At 37.2% G+C, this 19,883-nt stretch overlaps 1 protein-coding gene across 3 annotated transcripts in view; it reads left to right on the top strand.

Moving 5' to 3' along the window:
- PDE8B (phosphodiesterase 8B) overlaps window positions 1-19,883 on the top strand; it is a 326,848-nt gene that overhangs the window by 33,986 nt on the left and 272,979 nt on the right. The window contains exon 2 of one of the 3 annotated variants that reach the window (XM_031966218.1): window positions 16,662-16,910. The exons of 1 other annotated variant lie outside the window; for it this stretch is intronic. In XM_031966218.1, coding sequence (XP_031822078.1) covers window positions 16,662-16,910 — 249 coding nt within the window. Of the gene's footprint in view, window positions 1-16,559; window positions 16,911-19,883 lie in introns of those variants that run through there. One more of the 3 variants, XM_031966204.1, reaches the window with a different exon arrangement.

Here is a 19,883-nt window from a genome sequence, read left to right as displayed (position 1 = left end):
CTAAGTCTACCATTGACATTTCAAATTGAATGTAACCAAAAATGCATTCATTCTTTCCCCCCCCCTAAATTGGCCCTATTTTTCAATAATGCTATTTTAGCTTTAGCTAAAGCTAAAATAGCTAAGTAGCTAAGGGATATTACTTTGCTTTCTGTTACCTAAGCTTCAAATATCAATTAATTTGACTATGATCAGTATTATTCCCTCCATCAACCTAACTTGAATCCTGAGTCAACTTTGAAGTCTCCTACTCCCTTATTCATAGATTACCAGGAGACCACTAAGTCTTATCAATAATTGTCTTCGTAATCTCTTCTGTATTTTTCTCTTCTTTTCATTGCCACGGTCACCATCATCCATATCATCTTTCAATCTTAAGCCCTCATTCACAAGCTTGATTCCATGATACTGCCCTATACTAATACCTTCACTCATTCTTTAGTCTTTCATTTCTTTGGTTCTCTTGACAATGAATACCAGTGGGTCATGACAACAGTTCACTCTTTATATATATATATATGTAGACAGATAGATAGATACAGACACAAATACATATGAATTATCCTCATTTTTTTAGTTAGATATTACTCAAGTGACAATACTTATGCCCCTTCCTTCTTCTATATAATTCCTCATATGTAATATATTGTGCCCATCATGTTAAAACTTTTACTTCATCAAATGACATAACATGCAATGTTGAATTTTTCAAATCTCAAAGCACTATAAAAGTACCATTATTATGCTCTTGATTCTCTCCTCGTTTGTAAAATTGAGATAATGATAGTACTTACTTAGCAGGGTTGTTTGCAGATCAAATGAGATAATATATGTAAAGCACTTTGTAGGCTTTAAAGTGCCATATGTCAGCTATCATCATCACCACCATCATCTCATAACCATCTTCTCTGACAGCTTGCTTCAGTGATCATTCTCTCTCTCTTCCCCTCCTTCTTCCCTCCTTCATTCCCTCTCTTGCTTTCTTATTCTCTCTTTTCAAGCATTCTTATTATCTGGCTCTTGGTCTGTTGCATATAAGCATGCTTAAGTCACCCCACTTCCTAACCTTAAAAAATTGTCATTTAATTCTCAAATTACCATCCTATTTCTTTCTTTTATAGTCATCTATATTTATTGCCACAACTTCTTCATCCACTCACTTCTCAACTTCCTGTATTCCCTGGCTTCTCACCCCTTCAGTTTATTGAAATTGCTCTCTCAAAGATTACCAGTGGTATAAAAATAATCTTATTAATTATCACCAAAACAATTAAAAACACTTTCAAAACAAAGAGCAAAATTTTGCCCCCGAACTTAGGTTTTAATAGGGCAGAACCCTCTTTAATACATGATTATTGACTATCTTATTTTTCTTTTTTGTTTTAAGCATCTATGTCTTATCTTCCTGTATAGATTTTAAGTTGTGAGCAGTGAAAAAAGTGATATATCTCATTTATATCCTCCACAGTTGCCATTACAATACTAACCATGGTTGGTTGGTTGGTTGTTTTTTGTCCAAATAAGTGATTTTATTGATAGAATGAGATTCTGGTGTGAAAATTCCTCTAAGAATTCAGACCCATAACTCATTTAAAGAAAGGGAAATGGCATCTTTAAAATTTTTTAATTTTTTTATTCTGAACTTAAGAAATAGAACAAGCATTTACATAACAAAGTGGGATAGAAAAACAAGATGGTACCTGAAAATGTTGTTTCATTTTATAAACTTGCTATTCCTTTCAAATATACAATAAAGTTATCATGTGACTTCCATTAAAAATTAGACACAAATGTGTATGTGTTTAATGCATATACATATAATACATATATACATACAAGTATGTATACATATATGTATGGGTATATATGGGAATATATATATGTTCCTTTTCTGAATTTTCATATCATCTTCATAGGATCTTTGTAATTGATTTGGGTATTTATGATAAATGATTTAGTTATTCAAAGTTGTTCATAAAACAATACTGCTATTACTGTATACAATGTTCTCTTGGTTCTCCTCATTTAACTCTTCATTATTTCATGCAATGCTTTTTCTTAAATCATTAAGCCCATCATTTCTTATAGCAGAATAGTACTCCATCATAAACATATACTACAATTTATCAATTTCCCAATTGATGAATATTCCCATAATTTCCAGTTCTTTGCTACCACAAAGAGAGATGCTATAAATATCTTACAACATGTATAGATTCTTTTTCATTTTCCTTAATCATCTTGGGAAACAGACCTAACAGTGGCATTGTGGGGTCAAAGGATATAATAAATTTAATAATTCTTTGGGCATAATTCCAAATCTGTTTCCAAAATGGTTGGATCAGCTAACAAATCCACCAATAATGAATCCCCCAACAAACAAATTAAGGTTTCAGTTTTCCCACAAACCCTACAACATTTGTTACTTTTTCTATCATTTTAGCCAATCTGATAAATATAAAATAAAATCTCAAAGTTGTTTTAATGTGCATTTTTCTAACCACAAATGATTTATTTTATATTATTCTAAATTATTTTGATTTCTTAATTAGAAAATTGCCTGTTCATGTCCTTTGACCATTTATCAATTGGTAAATGTAGATCTGACAAAGTTCTTTATATATTTGAGATATGAGATTTTTATCTGAAGAACTGTAAATAAATTTATTTCCCCAGTTTTCTGTAATCAAAATTATCTATTTTATATCTCACAGCACTATGTCTTGATTGTTCATAATTTGTTAATCTATCCATAAATCTGATAGGTGAAATGTTCCATGTTCTTCAAAATTTCTTTTAATATCTTTCTTTATATCTAGATCATGTATCCATTTTGACTTTATCTTGGTAAATAATGTAAGATATCCTTCTATGCCTTTTTTCTGCCAAACTGCTTTCTAGCTTCCCCAATCAATTTTTTAACCAAGTAATGAATTTTTATCCTAAAAACTTAAGTATTTACACTTGTCAAACACTGGGTTACTATATTTATTTGCTGCTCTAGATTGTATGTTTATTATGTTCCCAATGATCTTTCTTTCTGTTGCTTAGCCAGTACCAGATAGATTTGATAATTACTGCCTTATAAAATCTCCCTCCTTTATATTTTTTATTATTAGTTTCTTTGATATTCTTGAGGTTTTTTTCCTAGCTTCATAAAAATAATTTTTGATAACTTAATTGAGAGGGCATTAAATATATAGATTCATTTTAGTAAAAAAAAAAAAGGTCATTTTTATTATGTTGGCTCTGCCAATTAATATTTCTTCATTTATGTATATCTGATTTTATTTATGTACAAAGGAATTTTTACAGTGTTATTTATATAACTCCTGGTTTTGTTATGGTAGGTGTATTCCAAACTATTTTATGCTATATTTTAAATAGGGTATCTCTAGCTATCTCTCTCTGCAGGGCTGATGATTTATGTGTGTTTACCGTATATCCTGGTACTTTATTGAAATTATTGTTTCAATTAACTTTAGTTAAGTTTTTAGGATTTTACAAGTATATTATCATATCATCTGCAAAAAAGACAGCTTTATCACCTCATTTTATATTCTGATTCCTTCTATATCTCTTTCTTTTCTCATTGCTATTGCAAGAATTTCCAATACACTATTGAACAAAAGTGATGATAGATGCTATCTTTGTCTCACACCTGATCTTACTGGTAAAGTTTCTAGCTTATCCTCATTACACATATTGATTTTAGGTAAATGCTTCTTATCAATTTAAGGAAAAATTCATTTATACCTAGATTTTTAAATGTTTTTATAGAAATCAGTATTGTACTTTATCAAATGCTTTTTCTGCATCTATTGATATTATCAAGCCTTATATGTTATTCCCTCTTTAACCTAGATCTGATGAGTAGAGGGTTCCAATACTACCAGCCCTTCACCCCACCTAGTTCTCTGTATCAATTCTTCCTTTTGTGCATCATTTGTTTGAGATAATTGTTTTGTTTTTTTTTTTTTTTTTACCTTTTTCTATACAGTTTTGCTTTTTTAGAATCACCAGATCATACTCAACTCATCCCCAATTTTTCTTTCAAATTACCCAATGACTAATGACATTCTTAAAAATGTGGTTTATATTTCTGCGTATAAAAAATGAACAGTTTTGTCTTTATTAAATTTCTTGTAATTGGTCTTTGATGTTAACCTTATATTTCTTTTAGATCTTACTGAGATACCTTTCTGGGCAAAAAAGCAATCAAATAAAGGTGGTAGTCTGCAGTCTTTCCAATAGGGTTTGAGATTATGGACTACAAAATTCAGTTATTTATAGGCCCCTTGATTCATGTATCCTGCAATAAACTCCTCTCAAAACTGATTCATATATGGTGCAAAATTACATTCTGCAGGTCTTTATGTCCTTTGTTCTTTCCATGATGTCTCAATTAGCCTTTTATAGGACTCTTATTTAATCAAGCCCCTTTACTCTTTTAGAGGGCTTTCTTCATTATTTTATTATAAAGATTAATATATAGGTATATTATTATGGTAACATATCAAGATACACATTTTGTAATTATTATAGTCACATTCTTAAGGTTAACTGACACAGATATTCACCTGGAGTTATATCAGTTTCACAAATGTTTTCACCTGGGGCTATACTATAAATCACACAATTACTTATCTTATTAAAATGATTGTAGCTGAAAAATGACTTTCAAAGTAATGCAAAGCAAAGTACTCAAGGCAATGATTATTGATTTTTCCTTTTACAGTTTGTGCATTTGTGTTTGTATATGTGTGTGTGTATTTATATGATGTGACATAGAAGTGGATTCTCAAAAACAAAATGCTAAAAATAGCTTTGAATATGGTCCCAGCAATACACTGTCTGCTCAGACATTAATCAAAAATATTTACCACCAGATTGGCCACAACTCATGAGTTCTTTGACTATGGCTACCCATGAAACAAGTAAAAAAATGAGCTTCAGTCCCGTGTAGCCTTATTTCAATTCCAAACAAAGTGGCTGAAAATGGATTTTTTTCGATGAACGTGAATATTATTAAAAAGAATTCTTCTTAGTGATATGAATAAAGTCATTGCTTAACTGATTTTATTTCATACTCAAAGGAAATAAAAATAATCATTTGGCCACCTTACCTTACAATAACACTATGAAAATAATTGTAGCTTATGCACACCATCTGCAAAAGAGGATGAAGAAATAGAGGAATTCTATGAAAAACTTACCAAGCTCCTTCAAACCAGGGGTTCTTAGCCTAAGGTCTGCAAGCTTGTCTTTTTTTTTTTTTTAAGTATTTTGACAATTGTATTTCAATATAATTATTTCCTTTGTAATTCCATGTATTTATGCATTTATAAATAGTCTTCTGAGAAGGAATTCATGGACATTATCAGACTATCAGAGAAGTCTGTGATATGATAAAGGATAAGAATTTCTGTTCCAAATTAAATTAATATATACTATAGTACTCAGGGACTTCAATGAGAAGATGCATATAAGGGAGGGCAAAACAAATATGTTGGAAAATATAGTACAGAAATAAGGAATAAAAGAGATAAGAGGGTTTTTGACTACTCAGTTCTTCATGCCTGCAATAATAAGAATTAACTTTTATACTTTAAATTTTGTATATTTTAAGATTATACAAGTAAAATAGATTAGGTATACAGTACACAGTAGTAAATAACCATAGTAATTTAGTGTTTGATAAACCTAAAGATCCAAGATTTTGGGACAAAAACTCATTATTTGATAAAAATTCCTGGGAAAAAGAGAAAGAAGTTTGGCAGAAACTAGGTATAGACTAACATCTTACACTATCTATGAAGATAAAGTTAAAATGGGTATATGATTTAGACATAAAGGATGATATAAGCAAATTGGAGTAGTGTGGAAAATTCTGTGTCAGATTTATGGATAAGGGAAGAATTTAAATCAAACAAGAGAGAGAGAATGTTATGAGATGTAAAATGGATAATTATGACTATATGAAATTAAATTTTTTTGCCTAAAAAAACAATGCAGCCTGGGGATATTATTATAGCAATTTTCTCTAAAGGCCTCAATTTTCAAATATAGAGAACTGAGCTAAATTTATTAAAATACAAGTCATTCCCCAAATGATAAGTGGTCAAAGGATATGGACAGACAGTTTTCAAAAGAAGAAATCAAAGCTATAGACAGGGAAAAAACACTACATAATTATTATTAGAAATTCAAATTAAAATAACTCTGATTTAGTACCTTATACATATTAGATTTGCTAATATGACAAAAATAAAATGACAAATGTTAGAAAGGATATAGAAAAACTGGAGTACTAATGCACTGTTGGTAGAGTTGTAAACTGATGCAACCAATTTTTTTATTTTCAAAACATATGCATAGATAATTTTCAATATTCATCTTTGCAAAACCTTGTGTTCCAAATCCGCCCCCCCTTCCTTCAACCCTTCCCCTCGATGGCAAGTAATCCAATATATGTTAAACGTGCAATTCTTCCATACATATTTCCACAATTATCATGCTGCACAAGAAAAATGAAGTCAAAAAGAAAAAAAAATGAGAAAGAAAACAAAATGCAAGCAAACAATAAAAAGATGAAAATAGTATGTTGTGAGCCACATTTAGTCCCCACTTGTAGGGGCAGATCATTCTCTCCAACACACAACCATTGAAACTGGCCTGAATCATTTTGCTGTTGAAAAGAGCCGCTTCCATCAGAATTGATCATCCTGTAATCTTATTGTTGCTGTGTACAATGTTCTCTTGGTTCTATTACTTTCACTTAGCATTAGTTCATGTAAGTCTTTCCAGGCCTCTCTGAAATTATCCTAGCAAGATGGTTTTAAAAAAAAAAAACTTGGAAAGATTTGCATATACTGATACAGGGTGAAGTAAGCAGGAGCACATTCTACATTAAGCTTATAATGATGATCAATTGAAAAATTTAGCTATTCTCACAATATAATAATCCCAGACAATTTTGAAGAATTTGTGATGAAAAAAAAAATCTCCTTCAGAGAAAGAAGTAAAGGAATCTGAGTGCAGATTGAAGCATGCTTGTTTAGTTTTCTGTCCTTCCTTCTTTCTTTTCTTCTTTCTATCCTTCCTTCCTTCCTTCCTTCCTTCCTTCCTTCCTTCCTTCCTTCCTTCCTTCCTTCCTATCTTCCTCCCTCCCTTCTTCCCTCCCTCCCTCCCTTCCTTCCTTCCTTCCTTCCTTCCTTCCTTCCTTCCTTCCTTCCTTCCTTCCTCCCTCCTCCCTTCCTCCTTCCCTTCCTTCCTTCCTTCCTTCCTTCCTTCCTCCCTCCCTCCCTTCCTCCTTCCCTTCCTTCCTTCCTTCCTCCCTCCCTCCCTCCCCTCCCTCCCTTCTTCCCTTCCTTCCTCCCTCCCTCCGTCCCTCCTTCCTTCCTTCCTTCCTTCCTTCCTTCCTTCCTTCCTTCTTTTCTTTTTCTTTCTTTCTTCCCACTTTTCCTTCCTTCTTCCCTCCCTGCCTTTAGTATGGAAATCAAATTCAGTACTAAAATGGCAACCCTTGTGAACGGGGAGCTACTAGGTTGCCTCAGGAGAGGTGAACTGGATCAGGTTAAAAATACATTTGGTCAAAAATTTTATGATGTTCAGCAGTGAGATGGACTTGTGAATGGCTTCCACACTGCTATCTTGGGCAAGGGAAGGAAGCATAATCTTTTAGGGAAAAAAGAGATTGCTCAAGATTCCCTGAGAGAGAAAAAAACTACAGAAATAACTTTGTCCAATGACCTTCTGAATATCCATTTGAAATGAGCCATAACATAGGAGACATACTTGTCAAGAGTGTTTGCCAGTGTCATGGCCTTAGATGACAGTGTGCTGACTGCCTTGAGCTCTGAAATGGTACAGAATCTTCTAAGTGACATCCATTGACACCCAGAAGATATTGACTTAGTAGTCTACACTGAAGGAAAAAAAGGTAGATAAAAGAATGCATATTTCCCAGACTATGACATGCACTCAAATGGGCAGTTCAACTATTTTATAAATATATGTGTGTATGTATATATGTGTGTATATATATATATACATATAGAAATATATATATATATATATATATATATAAACGCACACACACACAAACACACACACATACACATTTATATATCTTTGACAGAGTACTATAAATAAATAATTAATTTAATAATTGAGAGCAAAATTACAAAAACTGAGAGTTAAATAAGAGGAGGACAAACTGAATCTCATTTAGTGAATTACAATCAGAAATTGATCCCAAGTTGCTATATCTAGCAAAAAACTGGAAATAAAATGAAAGTATTCCAGTTTGACTGGAGTGTAGAGGGTATAAGAGATAGTGACTAGGAAAGTTTGGTTGAAGTGAGATTGTGAACCTATAAATGTCAGAGTTGTTTACATTTTATCCTAAAGGAAATGAGGGACACCACTGCATCTTCCTGAGTTGACTTGCCCAGGATCACACAGCTAGCAAGTGTTAAGTGTCTGAGGCAATATTTTAACTCAGGTCCTCCTGATTTGAAGATTAGTATTCTATCCACTGAGCCATCCACTACCCCTCTCCCTTTCCTTTTAAAGATTGATTCTTGATCACATAGGTTTCATAAAGAACATCTGTTTTCCTCTCCCCACAAAAAAAAAAAAAAAAAAAAAAAAACTCAACTCCTTTCATCCTTCCCTTCACTCTAAAATGGCATTATGGTGTGTGGGAGAAAACATGCTGGATTTGATTCATAGAAACTGAATTTAAATATAATCCCTGATACATATTACCTGCATGACCTTGGACATATGACTTCAATTCTTTGCTGCTCATTTTGCTTATCTGTAAAATGAAATTTTGGACTAGATAAGGTGCCTTCCATCTCTACACAAATATTCCTATGATTCGTTCCTTATTCTGTTTTTAAAGATTGCTGACTTTTTTAATGTCTTAAGGCATGGATCCCTGGGTCTTCAAGGTCTCTTAATCTAAAATTTGTTTTGTTTCTTAGGATTTGTGAGCATGTCACAACCAATCATTGAGTTTCTTACTTTTGCTTCTTCTTACTTCTTACATGTACTTCTTACATAATGGAAGAAGTTTCCTTCTTACTTCTACTACTACCACTGACCTTAGGGATTCCCATTCTGGTACCTACATCCCCTTTTCCATCTTGTTACAGCAGCATCTTAATTAATCAGCAAGCATTTATCAAGCATCTACTATGTATCAGGCACTATACTAAGCCGTAGGGATACATAGAAATTTAAAAGACATTTTCTGCTCTCACAGAGTTCACAGTCCAATGAAGGAGACAATATGTGAACAACTATATACAAACAAGATGCAGATAGGATCAATAGAAGGTAATCAACAGAGGAGAAGCACTAGCATTAAGGGTAATTGGGAAAGGCTTTTTGTAGAAGGTAGAATTTTAGTTGGAACTTGGAGAATTTCAGAGATGCTAATAAATGGAGATGAGGAGGAAAATAATTTGTTATAGGGGACAGTCTCAAGTTGAGAAATTAAATGTTTTCTGCAGAAAACCACAAGGAGATCAGTGTCATTGATGTGGGGAGTAAGGTGCAAAAAGATGGGAAAGATAGGAAGAGGCCATTTTATAAAAAGGCTTCAAAAACCAAAGAGAGGATATTATATTTGATCCTGAAGGCAATAGGGAGCCAATAGAGCTTGAGTAAGGGGGTTAACTTGGACATGGAATGATTTAACTTGAGGAAGATTATGTTGGTATTTGAATAATATAATATGGCTATTGCAATAGCCAAATGTGGGATGATGAAGGCCTGTACTAAGGTAGTAGCAAGAGAAAAGAAAGTGTGACGTGAGATGATCCAAAAGTAGAATCCACAGGACTTGTTGATAAATTATCTATGGAGAGGGGAGAGTGAAGGATGATACATAGGTGACAAGCCTAGGTGAGTGGGAGATTTCTGGTGTTCTCTACAATAACAAGAATGTTAGAAAGAAGGGAGGGCTTTGGGGAGAAGATAATGAGTTCTCTTTTTTTTTTATTATAGCTTTTTTATTTACAAATTATATGCATGGGTAATTTTACAGCATTGAAAATTGCCAAACCTTTTGTTCCAATTTTTCCCCTTCTTTCCCCCATCTACTCCCCCAGATGGCATATTGACTAGTACATGTTAAATATGTTGAAGTATAAGTTAAATACAATATATGTCTACATGTCCAAACAGTTATTTTGCTGTACAAAAAGAATCAGACTTTGAAATAGTGTACTATTAGCCTCTGAAGGAAATAAAAAATGCAGGCGGACAAAAATAGAGGGATTGGGAATTCTATGTAGTGGTTCATAGTCATCTTCCAGAGTTCTTTTGCTGGGTATAGCTGATTCAGTTCATTATTGCTCTATTGGAACTGATTTGGTTCATCTCATTGTTGAAGATGGCCACATCCATCAGAATTGATCATCATATAGTATTGTTGTTGAAGTATATAATGATCTCCTGGTCCTGCTCATTTCACTCAGCATCAGTTCATGTAAGTCTCTCTGGGCCTTTCTGAAATCATCCTGTTGGTCATTTCTTACAGAACAGTAATAGTCATAGTATTCATAAACCACAATTTATTCAGCCATTCTCCAATTTATGGGCATCCACAATGAGTTCTCTTTTTAATGTATTGAGTTTAAAATGTGTATAGGACAACCAATACCATAGTAATTAATACAGGTTCATTGAATCCTTGTAACATTGTTGTATGTTATCTATCTCTTCTTCCTTTCTCATCTGCTGCCCTTGCCATGGTTTTTCTTTCCTTGAAAGCCTATAAATAAATTTGTCTTCTAAATTTGGGATCTAACTTTTAGATGCAAAGCAAATTTATTGAGCCAAGTTAAAAGGAAAACAATAGAGAACTAAGACCAATATTAATTTAGGATTGTTGATTAATGGAGGTTTATTGATCTTGGCCATATGTGTTATAACTTAAATTTATCCATAATGTTGTTGTGTAGCATAGTAGATAGTAGTTTGGACTTAGAAATATATCTTTCCTGGATTCCTATAACCTCTAGGATGGAATACAAGCTACTCATTTTGATATTAAATGGGGAAAGGGAATAAATGGGTGTGTACACAGACACACACACATGCCTACTTCTATACGTATGTATTTATATATATGCACAGACATATATATCCTTACCCCACATTCAGAAATATATATATGTATATATATATAGAGAGAGACATACACATTATATATACATACATATACACATATATACATGTGGGGAGAGAGAGAGAGAGAGAGAGAGAGAGAGAGAGAGAGAGAGAGAGAAAGAGAAAGAGAGATGGGTGGGGATAGGGCACTGTGCTAAGCATTTGCAAATATCTCCTTTGATTTTCATCACAGTTCTGTGAAGTAGGTGTTTTTATAATCCCATTTTATAGTTAAGGAAATTGTAAACAACTGAGATTAAGTGACTTGCCAAGGGTCATAGAGATAGCAAATATCTGAAGCCATATTTGAACTCAGATCTTCCTGATTCCAGGTCCATTACTCTGTCTACTCCACTGTGCCTCCTAGATGCCTCAAGCTACCTAGCTGCCCATTAAAACCCTTCATAATCTGACTCCAAGTCATCTTTTTATTGTTTCTATATATTATTTCTTTTCATGCACTTTATATGCAAGCTGGACTACTTTCTATAATCCATATTCAGCTTTTATTCTCCCACTTCTTCTACAATTCTCCTACAATCTTCGCAAGATTGCCTCTCATAATTCCCCTTTTTACATCAGCCACCTTTGCTTCCTTTCAAAATTTAGCTCAGCCCTGCCTTCCTTTATTTTCCAAGTTGTGAAATCTCTGTCACTATCTCTTTCTCTCTGTCTCTATCTCTCTCTTTCCATGTCTCTCTTTTCTTTTTTCTTCTCTCTGTCTCTGTCTTTGTCTCTCTTTATCTCTCTCTTTCTCTCTCTCTTATTTTAAAAAACAATGGTCTCCCAGTAGCATGTAAACTTCTGATGGCAGAAACTTTTTTGTTTTATCTTTATAAACATTTGTTGGATTTAAATTGCATAGGTCCTAACACTAGTTCTGTGATCATCCTTAAGTCTGGTCTATGAGGTAATAACAATATTGACACCATCTGCTTTTTATAGTTATTTTGAGGAAAGTACTTTTAAAACTATAAATCACTGACATGGACATGCTGTGAAGACAGGTGGGGGCTCAGAATGTTCTGCCAAGGATACAGCTTTGTATCGTAGAATCATCCCAGTCTAACCCTTTGGTGCAGTCTACTCTGAGACCTCAAGCAGTTTTCAGCACAGCCTAATGCACAAAGCTTTCCTGACACAGACCAACACAAACTCAGGGGAAGCCACTCAGAAATACTTTACCTCTAACCCCAAACTGTGCTGCTCTGAGGCAAAGTGACCTCATGGTCTCTCATGTTCGACAAAGCCATACATAAGCTTTTTGTGTTCAGCCACATAGTGGGAGAGAGGCTGATTCTCCGCTTATGGCTCTTATCACTAGTTCCTTCCTTCTTGATCCCAAAGATTAACTTTAGTCTGTTTGCCTATTTGTCTTAACTGTTTATGATTACCCCGAGTTGCATAGAAGGAGTAGCTATGAGAAGTGGACCAGAGATCATTGGAGCCTACAAGAATTTATGTGTCAAAGGTAGGCAAATAAATGTCATCTTAAAGTCAAGGAGCCTCCTGTTTTTTATCAACAAACAATGGCTCTATATCTGTTCCCAATTGCAAGATAATTGCTTGTAATCAAGCTTAGATACTCACTCTCACAGACAAAACTTGGTGGGTAAACTTTTTCCATAGGAGAAACTATTGATGTAGGAACAGATATAGGAACAAAGCTAAGAAATGAGGTGAAACCATTGGCTAGATTAGTACTGAACACAGCCGTTGATTTTGAATACTCTAGTGCAATGAGGTATTGGGGCTAAAGTGATAGTCTTAGAGATAGAATATATTGCTTCATATTCTACCTTAGCCATTAGTTGTGTAGCATTGAGCATATCACTTAATTTCTCAGAGCATCAAAGGGATAAGATGATGTTATACAGAGATGTCAAAGATGAGGTCCACAGCACTCTAGTGCAACCTAAAGTGGATTAAAATATAATTGGGAAATATTTAGCACAATAAAACAATAAAACATAGATAATGCTAATATACAGTTTTAGCCCATAGAAATCCGATTCATTTCTATTCATTTGAGTTTGATATTACTGGTGTGCTGAATAAGAATACATCCTGGGATTAGTTCTATCCCTATCTCACACTTATTGGTTGTGTGACCCTTAGCAGGTCACTTCTCTTTGCACTGATGAAAATCACATATCCTGACCTTTGCAAACCTTAAAACACTATATAAATGTGAATTATTATTCCTTGTCAAAGAATAGCTTGTAAGTTGGGTAATAAATGAAAGTCTTTGGTTTTTTTATTTTAAATATTAACAATTTAATTCACCAAATTTGCTAATTGTTCATGGCCTCCTTGAAAGGAGTCTACTTTCTAATTTTCCCCAAACAAAAAGAGTTGAGTCTGTATTTATTTCTGCACGATTCACAGGTTAAAGGTTTAGCCTTACAAGTCTGGTCTGTAAGTTCTATTTCCATTAGATTGTAAGTTCTTTGAGAACAAGAACTATTTTTTAACTCCTTTTTATCATTAGCAATCAGCACAGTCCCTAGCACAGTAAGCATTAGTGAAATCAATTATTGATATTATCAAAGAAATGGGAAACTTGTATTTCCTAATCAATAACATGAATTGTCATGAGCAAGTCAATTAAACTCTGGAACTGAAGTTTCCTTATGCATTACCCCCTACTTCATAAGGAAAGTAGAGGATAAATATCACATAGTGTCTTTTTGAGAAAGGTATCTATGCTTGTCATAAACACAAAGAGTGAGTGGTTCTTTCTTCTTCCTTGGGTGTTATTAGTCACTTATGCCTTTCTTAGAAAGAATAGTGCTAAAGAATAGATAGATGGTGCATATATATGAGAGTTAACACCATTCTAGTACTTTGTGTTGCAATTTTCAGGCTGCTGTGGTGAGTTCCATGAAGAATAATGACTGAAGTGGGTGTAGACACAGAAGCATTGATAAGCCTGAGAAATAATTAACTCCTGCTATTAATGTTAGGTTTAGGATTGGTATAGAGATCAGGATTCTTGTAATTTGAACTATAACATTGTTTACTTTGGTCCTTAATGATTGTTAGGAAGTCTGGCAGATGGTTTTCAACAAGGAACAGCATAATTTCAGCCTCACCCATTTAATGTGCCAGTTCCTATAGTGGTACCATAAGGGAGGTTGTATGGAATTAGGACACTTCAGTAGTATATTAAGAGATTTACTTATATATTGGGAAATACAGAGTAGACTGCCATCATGTTTAGGAAAAGGTAACTGGGGCAGCTAGAGGGCCCAGGGAATAGAGTATCTGCTCTAGAGTCCAGAGAACCTGAGTTTAAATTCTATCTGACACTTAACACTTATTACCAGTGTGACCTCAGGCAAGTCACTTAACCCCAATTGTCTCACAAAAACAAAAAAAGAAAGATATAATCATTTAAATTTGAATAGTAGGGAGAGGGAAGGGAAGGACTGAAAATGTCTGTGTAAATTTAAAAGAAGCTGGAAAAGTTTCCTATAGGCAGTATCATCTGGTGGCAAGAATGCTGAGTATGTAGTTAGAAGACCTGGATTCAAATTCTAGTTCTGTTACTTGCTACCTGTAACTTTACCTCTTCAAATCTCCGTTTTCCTATCTCATTTTAGAAATGAGCTGTTTGGTCTAGAGTCGTATTAGATCTGGATTCCTAGATCTTCTCTAGATCCTTATTAATTGAACTCCACACTTAATATCCTTCAGAGATGATGTGAGGTAGAATTAAAATCGAGTCCCTGATAGTCTCAAAGGATGTCCTTCAGGGTATGGGCAGAAAATGGAAGGATAGGACAGTATAGTGCACTAAAAAAGGCATCTAATTTGGAGTTCGTGATTTGAAGTAATCTTAACGCAAGTCACAACCTTTCTGAGGCTGTTTCCTTATCTGTAAAAGACAGAGTTAGACCCTGAGACCCTTTTCACCACTGTCTACACCGTACCCAGTGATAAACAATATGGAGAGAAAATCTTGGAATCTATTGGGAATTCTGTGGGAGGGTCTTTCTAATTGGGGATTGAGTGCCTCGGATCCAAACCAAGTCATGAGATAGGAGAACAGATTCACTATGGAAGATTGACTTTCTATTAACCAAGCCAAGAAGCAGATGGGTCGTACCTTCCTTTGAATCCGCATTGAAAAGCAGTAACTGGTTTGGACTGTACTGGTGTGCATCTGTAGGTGTAAAAAGGCTGGTTATTTCAGGAGATGTGCATCCAGCTTTTAGCTTCTCGGACCCCACCTTTCAGACTGACCACAGTTTTTAGAGGCCCTGGGGCAAGAGCTGAGGTGGGGGTGGGTTTAGGTTGAGTACTGAAAGGCACTGTCTTTTGGTTATTGGTTATTTTTCGTGAATTTACCTCACTCCCCTAGCCCGAGAGAAGGAAGGCCATAGCTTCCTGGCACCCACAGGGCCGGCACTCGGGGAAGGGAGTGGGGGTGGCAAGATTGGTGCCAGCTGATGAGCGCAGCTGAGTCCGGCCCTCGGGTGATCCACGGACTTCCTTCCCCACGGATGCGCAAGGGACAGCGGTGGGAGGAGGGGAGTCAGATAGGGGCATTGGCGGGGAACTTTGGGATGGGTTTATTCTATTTTGCTAAACCCGAAGTGGTCCCCAAAGCAGGTGGCCCTGCTCTTCCTAAGGCGCTTCCGGAAAGAAAGAGCCTGGGAGCGAAGGGGTCCCAGGGAGGCTGAGGAGGTGGAGGCAGACCGCAGAGGGGCTGGCGGGGCGGGCTGTGCCAGGGGACCCGGGTGCCCGGCAGGTGCTCGGGGCGGAGATGAAGTAGAGGAGAAGGGAGGGGTACTGCGGGGGAGCATCTGACGGGGAGCTGGGGGGAGAGGCAGAGGCAGGCGTCTTGCCTGAGCACTAGTGCGTGTGTGGCGGGGGCGAGGGCGAGGGGGGAGTCTCTCTGCGTTCGTATCTGTGTCCCCGCACGCCGGAGGCTGTCGCCGCAAAGATGGTCAGGGCGGCTCTCCGCCCAGGAGGGAAAGTTGGGATGACCGGGGACGACTGCGGAAGGCTCGGGGGAGAACCGCAGTGAGACGGCTCTGACGGACAGACGGACCGGCAGCCAGGCAGGACAGGGGGCGGCTCCGCTGGGGAGAGGGGGGCCGCTGCCTCCCGCTGGTGGCTAGCCACAGTGACTGCGCGGGGCGCAGCTGAGGCGGCGGTACAGGCGGCGGCATCCCTCCCTGCTGCAGGTGGTGGCCGCGGCTCCTTCCTCCCCGCGCCCCGGGATCTGCTTTGCCTTCGTCAGAGACCGAAGCCGGGAGGTGGGGTGGAGAGGGCGGAGCGGGGCGCGGTGGTGGTGCCCGGTGGCCCCCCAGCCGCGGCTGGCCAGAGGAGGAGGAGGAGGAGGAGAGGCGGGAGATAGAGGGATGGGCTGCGCTCCCAGCATCCACGTTTCGCAGAGCGGCGTGATCTACTGCCGAGACTCGGACGAGTCCAATTCCCCCCACCAGACCACTACCCTGTCACAGGGCACGGCGACCACCTTACACGGCCTCTTCATCAAGACCGACGCCGCCGACGCCATCCCCTCGGTGCTAGCCTACCAGAGCCGCCAGGCCGGGGCCCCGGGCGCTCGCCGGGAGCGGAGGGAGCTGGGCAGCGGCAGCAGCAGCAGCGCGGGCACCGCATCCTCTGCCCCGACCACCTGCAGGGTGCGCACCCATTACTGCTGCAGCAGCGCTGAGGCCGAGACCCAGACTAGCTACACGAGCGTCAAGGTAAATGTCCAGCTCCGCGGGAGCGGGAGGGGAGAGAGGGACCGCTTCGTGACTGTCAGGGCTCTCCCCGCTGCCCCGACCCCTCTCTATGCCTCAGGACTCCTAGAGCTTAAAGCGGGGTCGCCCAGATTGGAAGGGTCAGCCTCCTGGTTTGGGATGAGTAGAAGTTAAGGATGCATGCACAAGAGAGGCGAAAGCTGCAAGCTCTTCACTTTTCAACAAGAGAATGGGGTTGAGGGGTGGGTGGGTGGAGAAAGAATAAGGGGATAGGGTCCCAAGGAGTTTGGACAGAAAGAAAAAAAAAAAGACTGGGATCGGCGGGTGTTCTCCTTAAGCTCATTCATGATGTGGATGTGTATACTGATAGGGACGGCTGGAGGAGGAAGCCCTGGGAGAAAGAGATGGGCAGGCTCCGCCTTCATTGAGGGAAAGGGGCATAAGACTATGGCTCTGTTTATTCAGAAGAAGAGGACAAGGGATTGGTGTCATTGAGAGGAATTCAGCGCAATCCGAGTGAATGAGGGCCAAGCTGCCCCAATTGGTTGAAGCATATACCGCGGTTTTTCTGTGCCCTGTAAATGAATAAGATGGAGGTAGTATACCGGAGTGTGGTTTGTGTCCCATATTGATGAGCTTTCTCCTGGGGAAGAGCACACACTGGTGCTGCAGCCTCAATTGCAGGGAGATTCAGAGTGTGGATTTGTGAATGAATGTAGGAGTTTGTATAGTGGCCTGGGGAGAAATGTGGGAAAGGAACAGGGGGAGTCTAAGAGTGGGAACTTGCATGATTTTGTTCCTGCTCTTATCTTAGTCCCCTTCTATTTATTGCTTGGATCCTGGAAATTAGATACTGAAGACTTGGCCACACAGGGCCTGTCTCCCCTGATCACTTAGTCCTGGGAGCCTGTGGAGGTGAGACGTTGTGCAGCCAGTTGAGTATGTCTGGGATACTGCTTTACAGAAAAGACATAAAAATCAAGATGTTGGGTACTTGAGGATTCAAGAGAGGACTTTTTTTTTTTTCCCTAAGAAGTGGAAAATGTGGAAGGCTTAAAACAGCTCCTCACTCAAGGGTAGCCTAAAGCCACCGCTTGCTGCCAAGACAGTTAACATTGTTTCTTATTATGATAGGAGGAAAGTGATTTTTAAAAAAACAGTGTTGTACTGTATTCTTTCAAAGAACTCGAGAACACATGAAGGTCAGCTTGAATTGTGTAGATCCAGGCATTGCAGGATTTTGTTTTTCTTCAATAAACAAAATAATGATGGCATATCACAAGAGGTAGAAAGAAAAATAATTTTCATATTTCTAAGGAACCTTTCACATTAATGGCAGTTATTGCAGTTTTGGTCAGAAGTACACGACCAGGAACCTGTTTCAGTATATCTTAAGACTTCTGGCAAAGGCACAATTGTATATTCAAGTAGGCAGGAAAGTGGTCCAACAATTGGCCTAGTGTGAGGACTTAAAGCTTGTTCACTTCAATGGCCTAAGTCATCAGCTAAGGGGGTGGGGAAAAGGCCAAAAGCAGCAGCTTCCAGTGTAGAAGCTTGGAAATTTCAGAAACAAATCTAGAGTGTTTTTGTAGAAATAACATCATTTTGCAGCATGAAGTCTGCTATTGACTTGTAGTTGTGATGGATAGTTAAAAAAATTTTCATTCTAGATTTTACACTTGAAAGTTAGAGTAGAATACCCAGGGAAAATGTATCTGACATAATTAAACTTGCTAGTACCTACTTGTTGCAGGGTCATGTGACCAAATATTATATTTTTATACATTACAGAGGTAACACAAATTTACTGGTGTCAAAGGTTTAAAAATATCTCCCACCATTCCTGTTATTGGGAAAAATCATTGTCAAAAAATCTCAAATTACCCATTCATTAGATAGATAAGTAGATAGATAGATAGATAACTTATAGCAGCATTGTTTATAATTGCCCAAAAATGGAAATAAGCTAATTGTCCAAGAATTGGGTATGTTATTGTTGAGTTACTCGTGATTTAGCAATATAATGGAACACTCAGTAATACAATAAAGATAGATACTTGTTCTGTAATTGGATATGGGAACTCATTTATATGAATATTTCTTTTATTGTATCATGTAAAAACCTATCTATGTAACTCAAATTGATAAATACAAGGAATACACAGAAATTTGGAAGGGCATAAAATAATATAAAGAAGCAGAGCAATATACATACCAACTACAACTGTATCAAAGGACGTGTAATTCAAATATGGGAATGACTAAAAATAGCAAATGGAAGAGTATAAGTAACTTCTTACTACTAGACTAATACTAGAACTGAAGTTCTAATATTATTTAGTTAAACCATATAAGTACATTAGTACCCTTGGAATGGTTAAATTGGTCTGTTTCTTTATATGCCTTTTTTAAACTTAAGCTTTCTTAAGCATTTCATAATTCTCATTATAGATAATTTGGGGTGAAGTGATATAGACAGATTTTTTTTATCCTCTTTAAATATCATAGGATCACAGATTTAGATCTGAAAGGGACTCTAGAGGTTTTTTAAACCCAGCGGTCTCTCATTTTACTGATAGGAATACTGAGGACCAGAGATGTTAAATACCTGATCCAAGGTCCCACAGGTAATAAGTAGTAGTTAGGATTTGAACTTGGGTCATTTGATTCTAAAACCGGCATATTTTTTTATTACACTAAAGTTCTTTCCAATCTTAAACTTATCAAAGTGGGAAGCTGAATAGGTAAAATCCTTATGATATGGTACAATTACTGTGTAGATGAGATATCATAAATTTCTGTCTTTCTTCTTTAATTATAAACCATTCCCCTATTATCTACTTGGTCTCTCCATTCTCCAGTGATCAGCAATATGTGCTCACTCCCTTTCTTCCTTTCATACAGGATCATTTCATTAAAGCTTTTGAGAATCATGAGACATTCTGATGTCAAAAAGTGAGGTAAAGAAAACCACTT

Source organism: Sarcophilus harrisii, chromosome 1 (assembly GCF_902635505.1).
Source record: "Sarcophilus harrisii chromosome 1, mSarHar1.11, whole genome shotgun sequence".
Classification (NCBI taxonomy): Eukaryota; Metazoa; Chordata; class Mammalia; order Dasyuromorphia; family Dasyuridae; genus Sarcophilus; species Sarcophilus harrisii.
The sequence above is the reverse complement of the archived record's forward strand: the minus strand, read 5'-3'. Positions and strand labels throughout refer to the sequence as shown.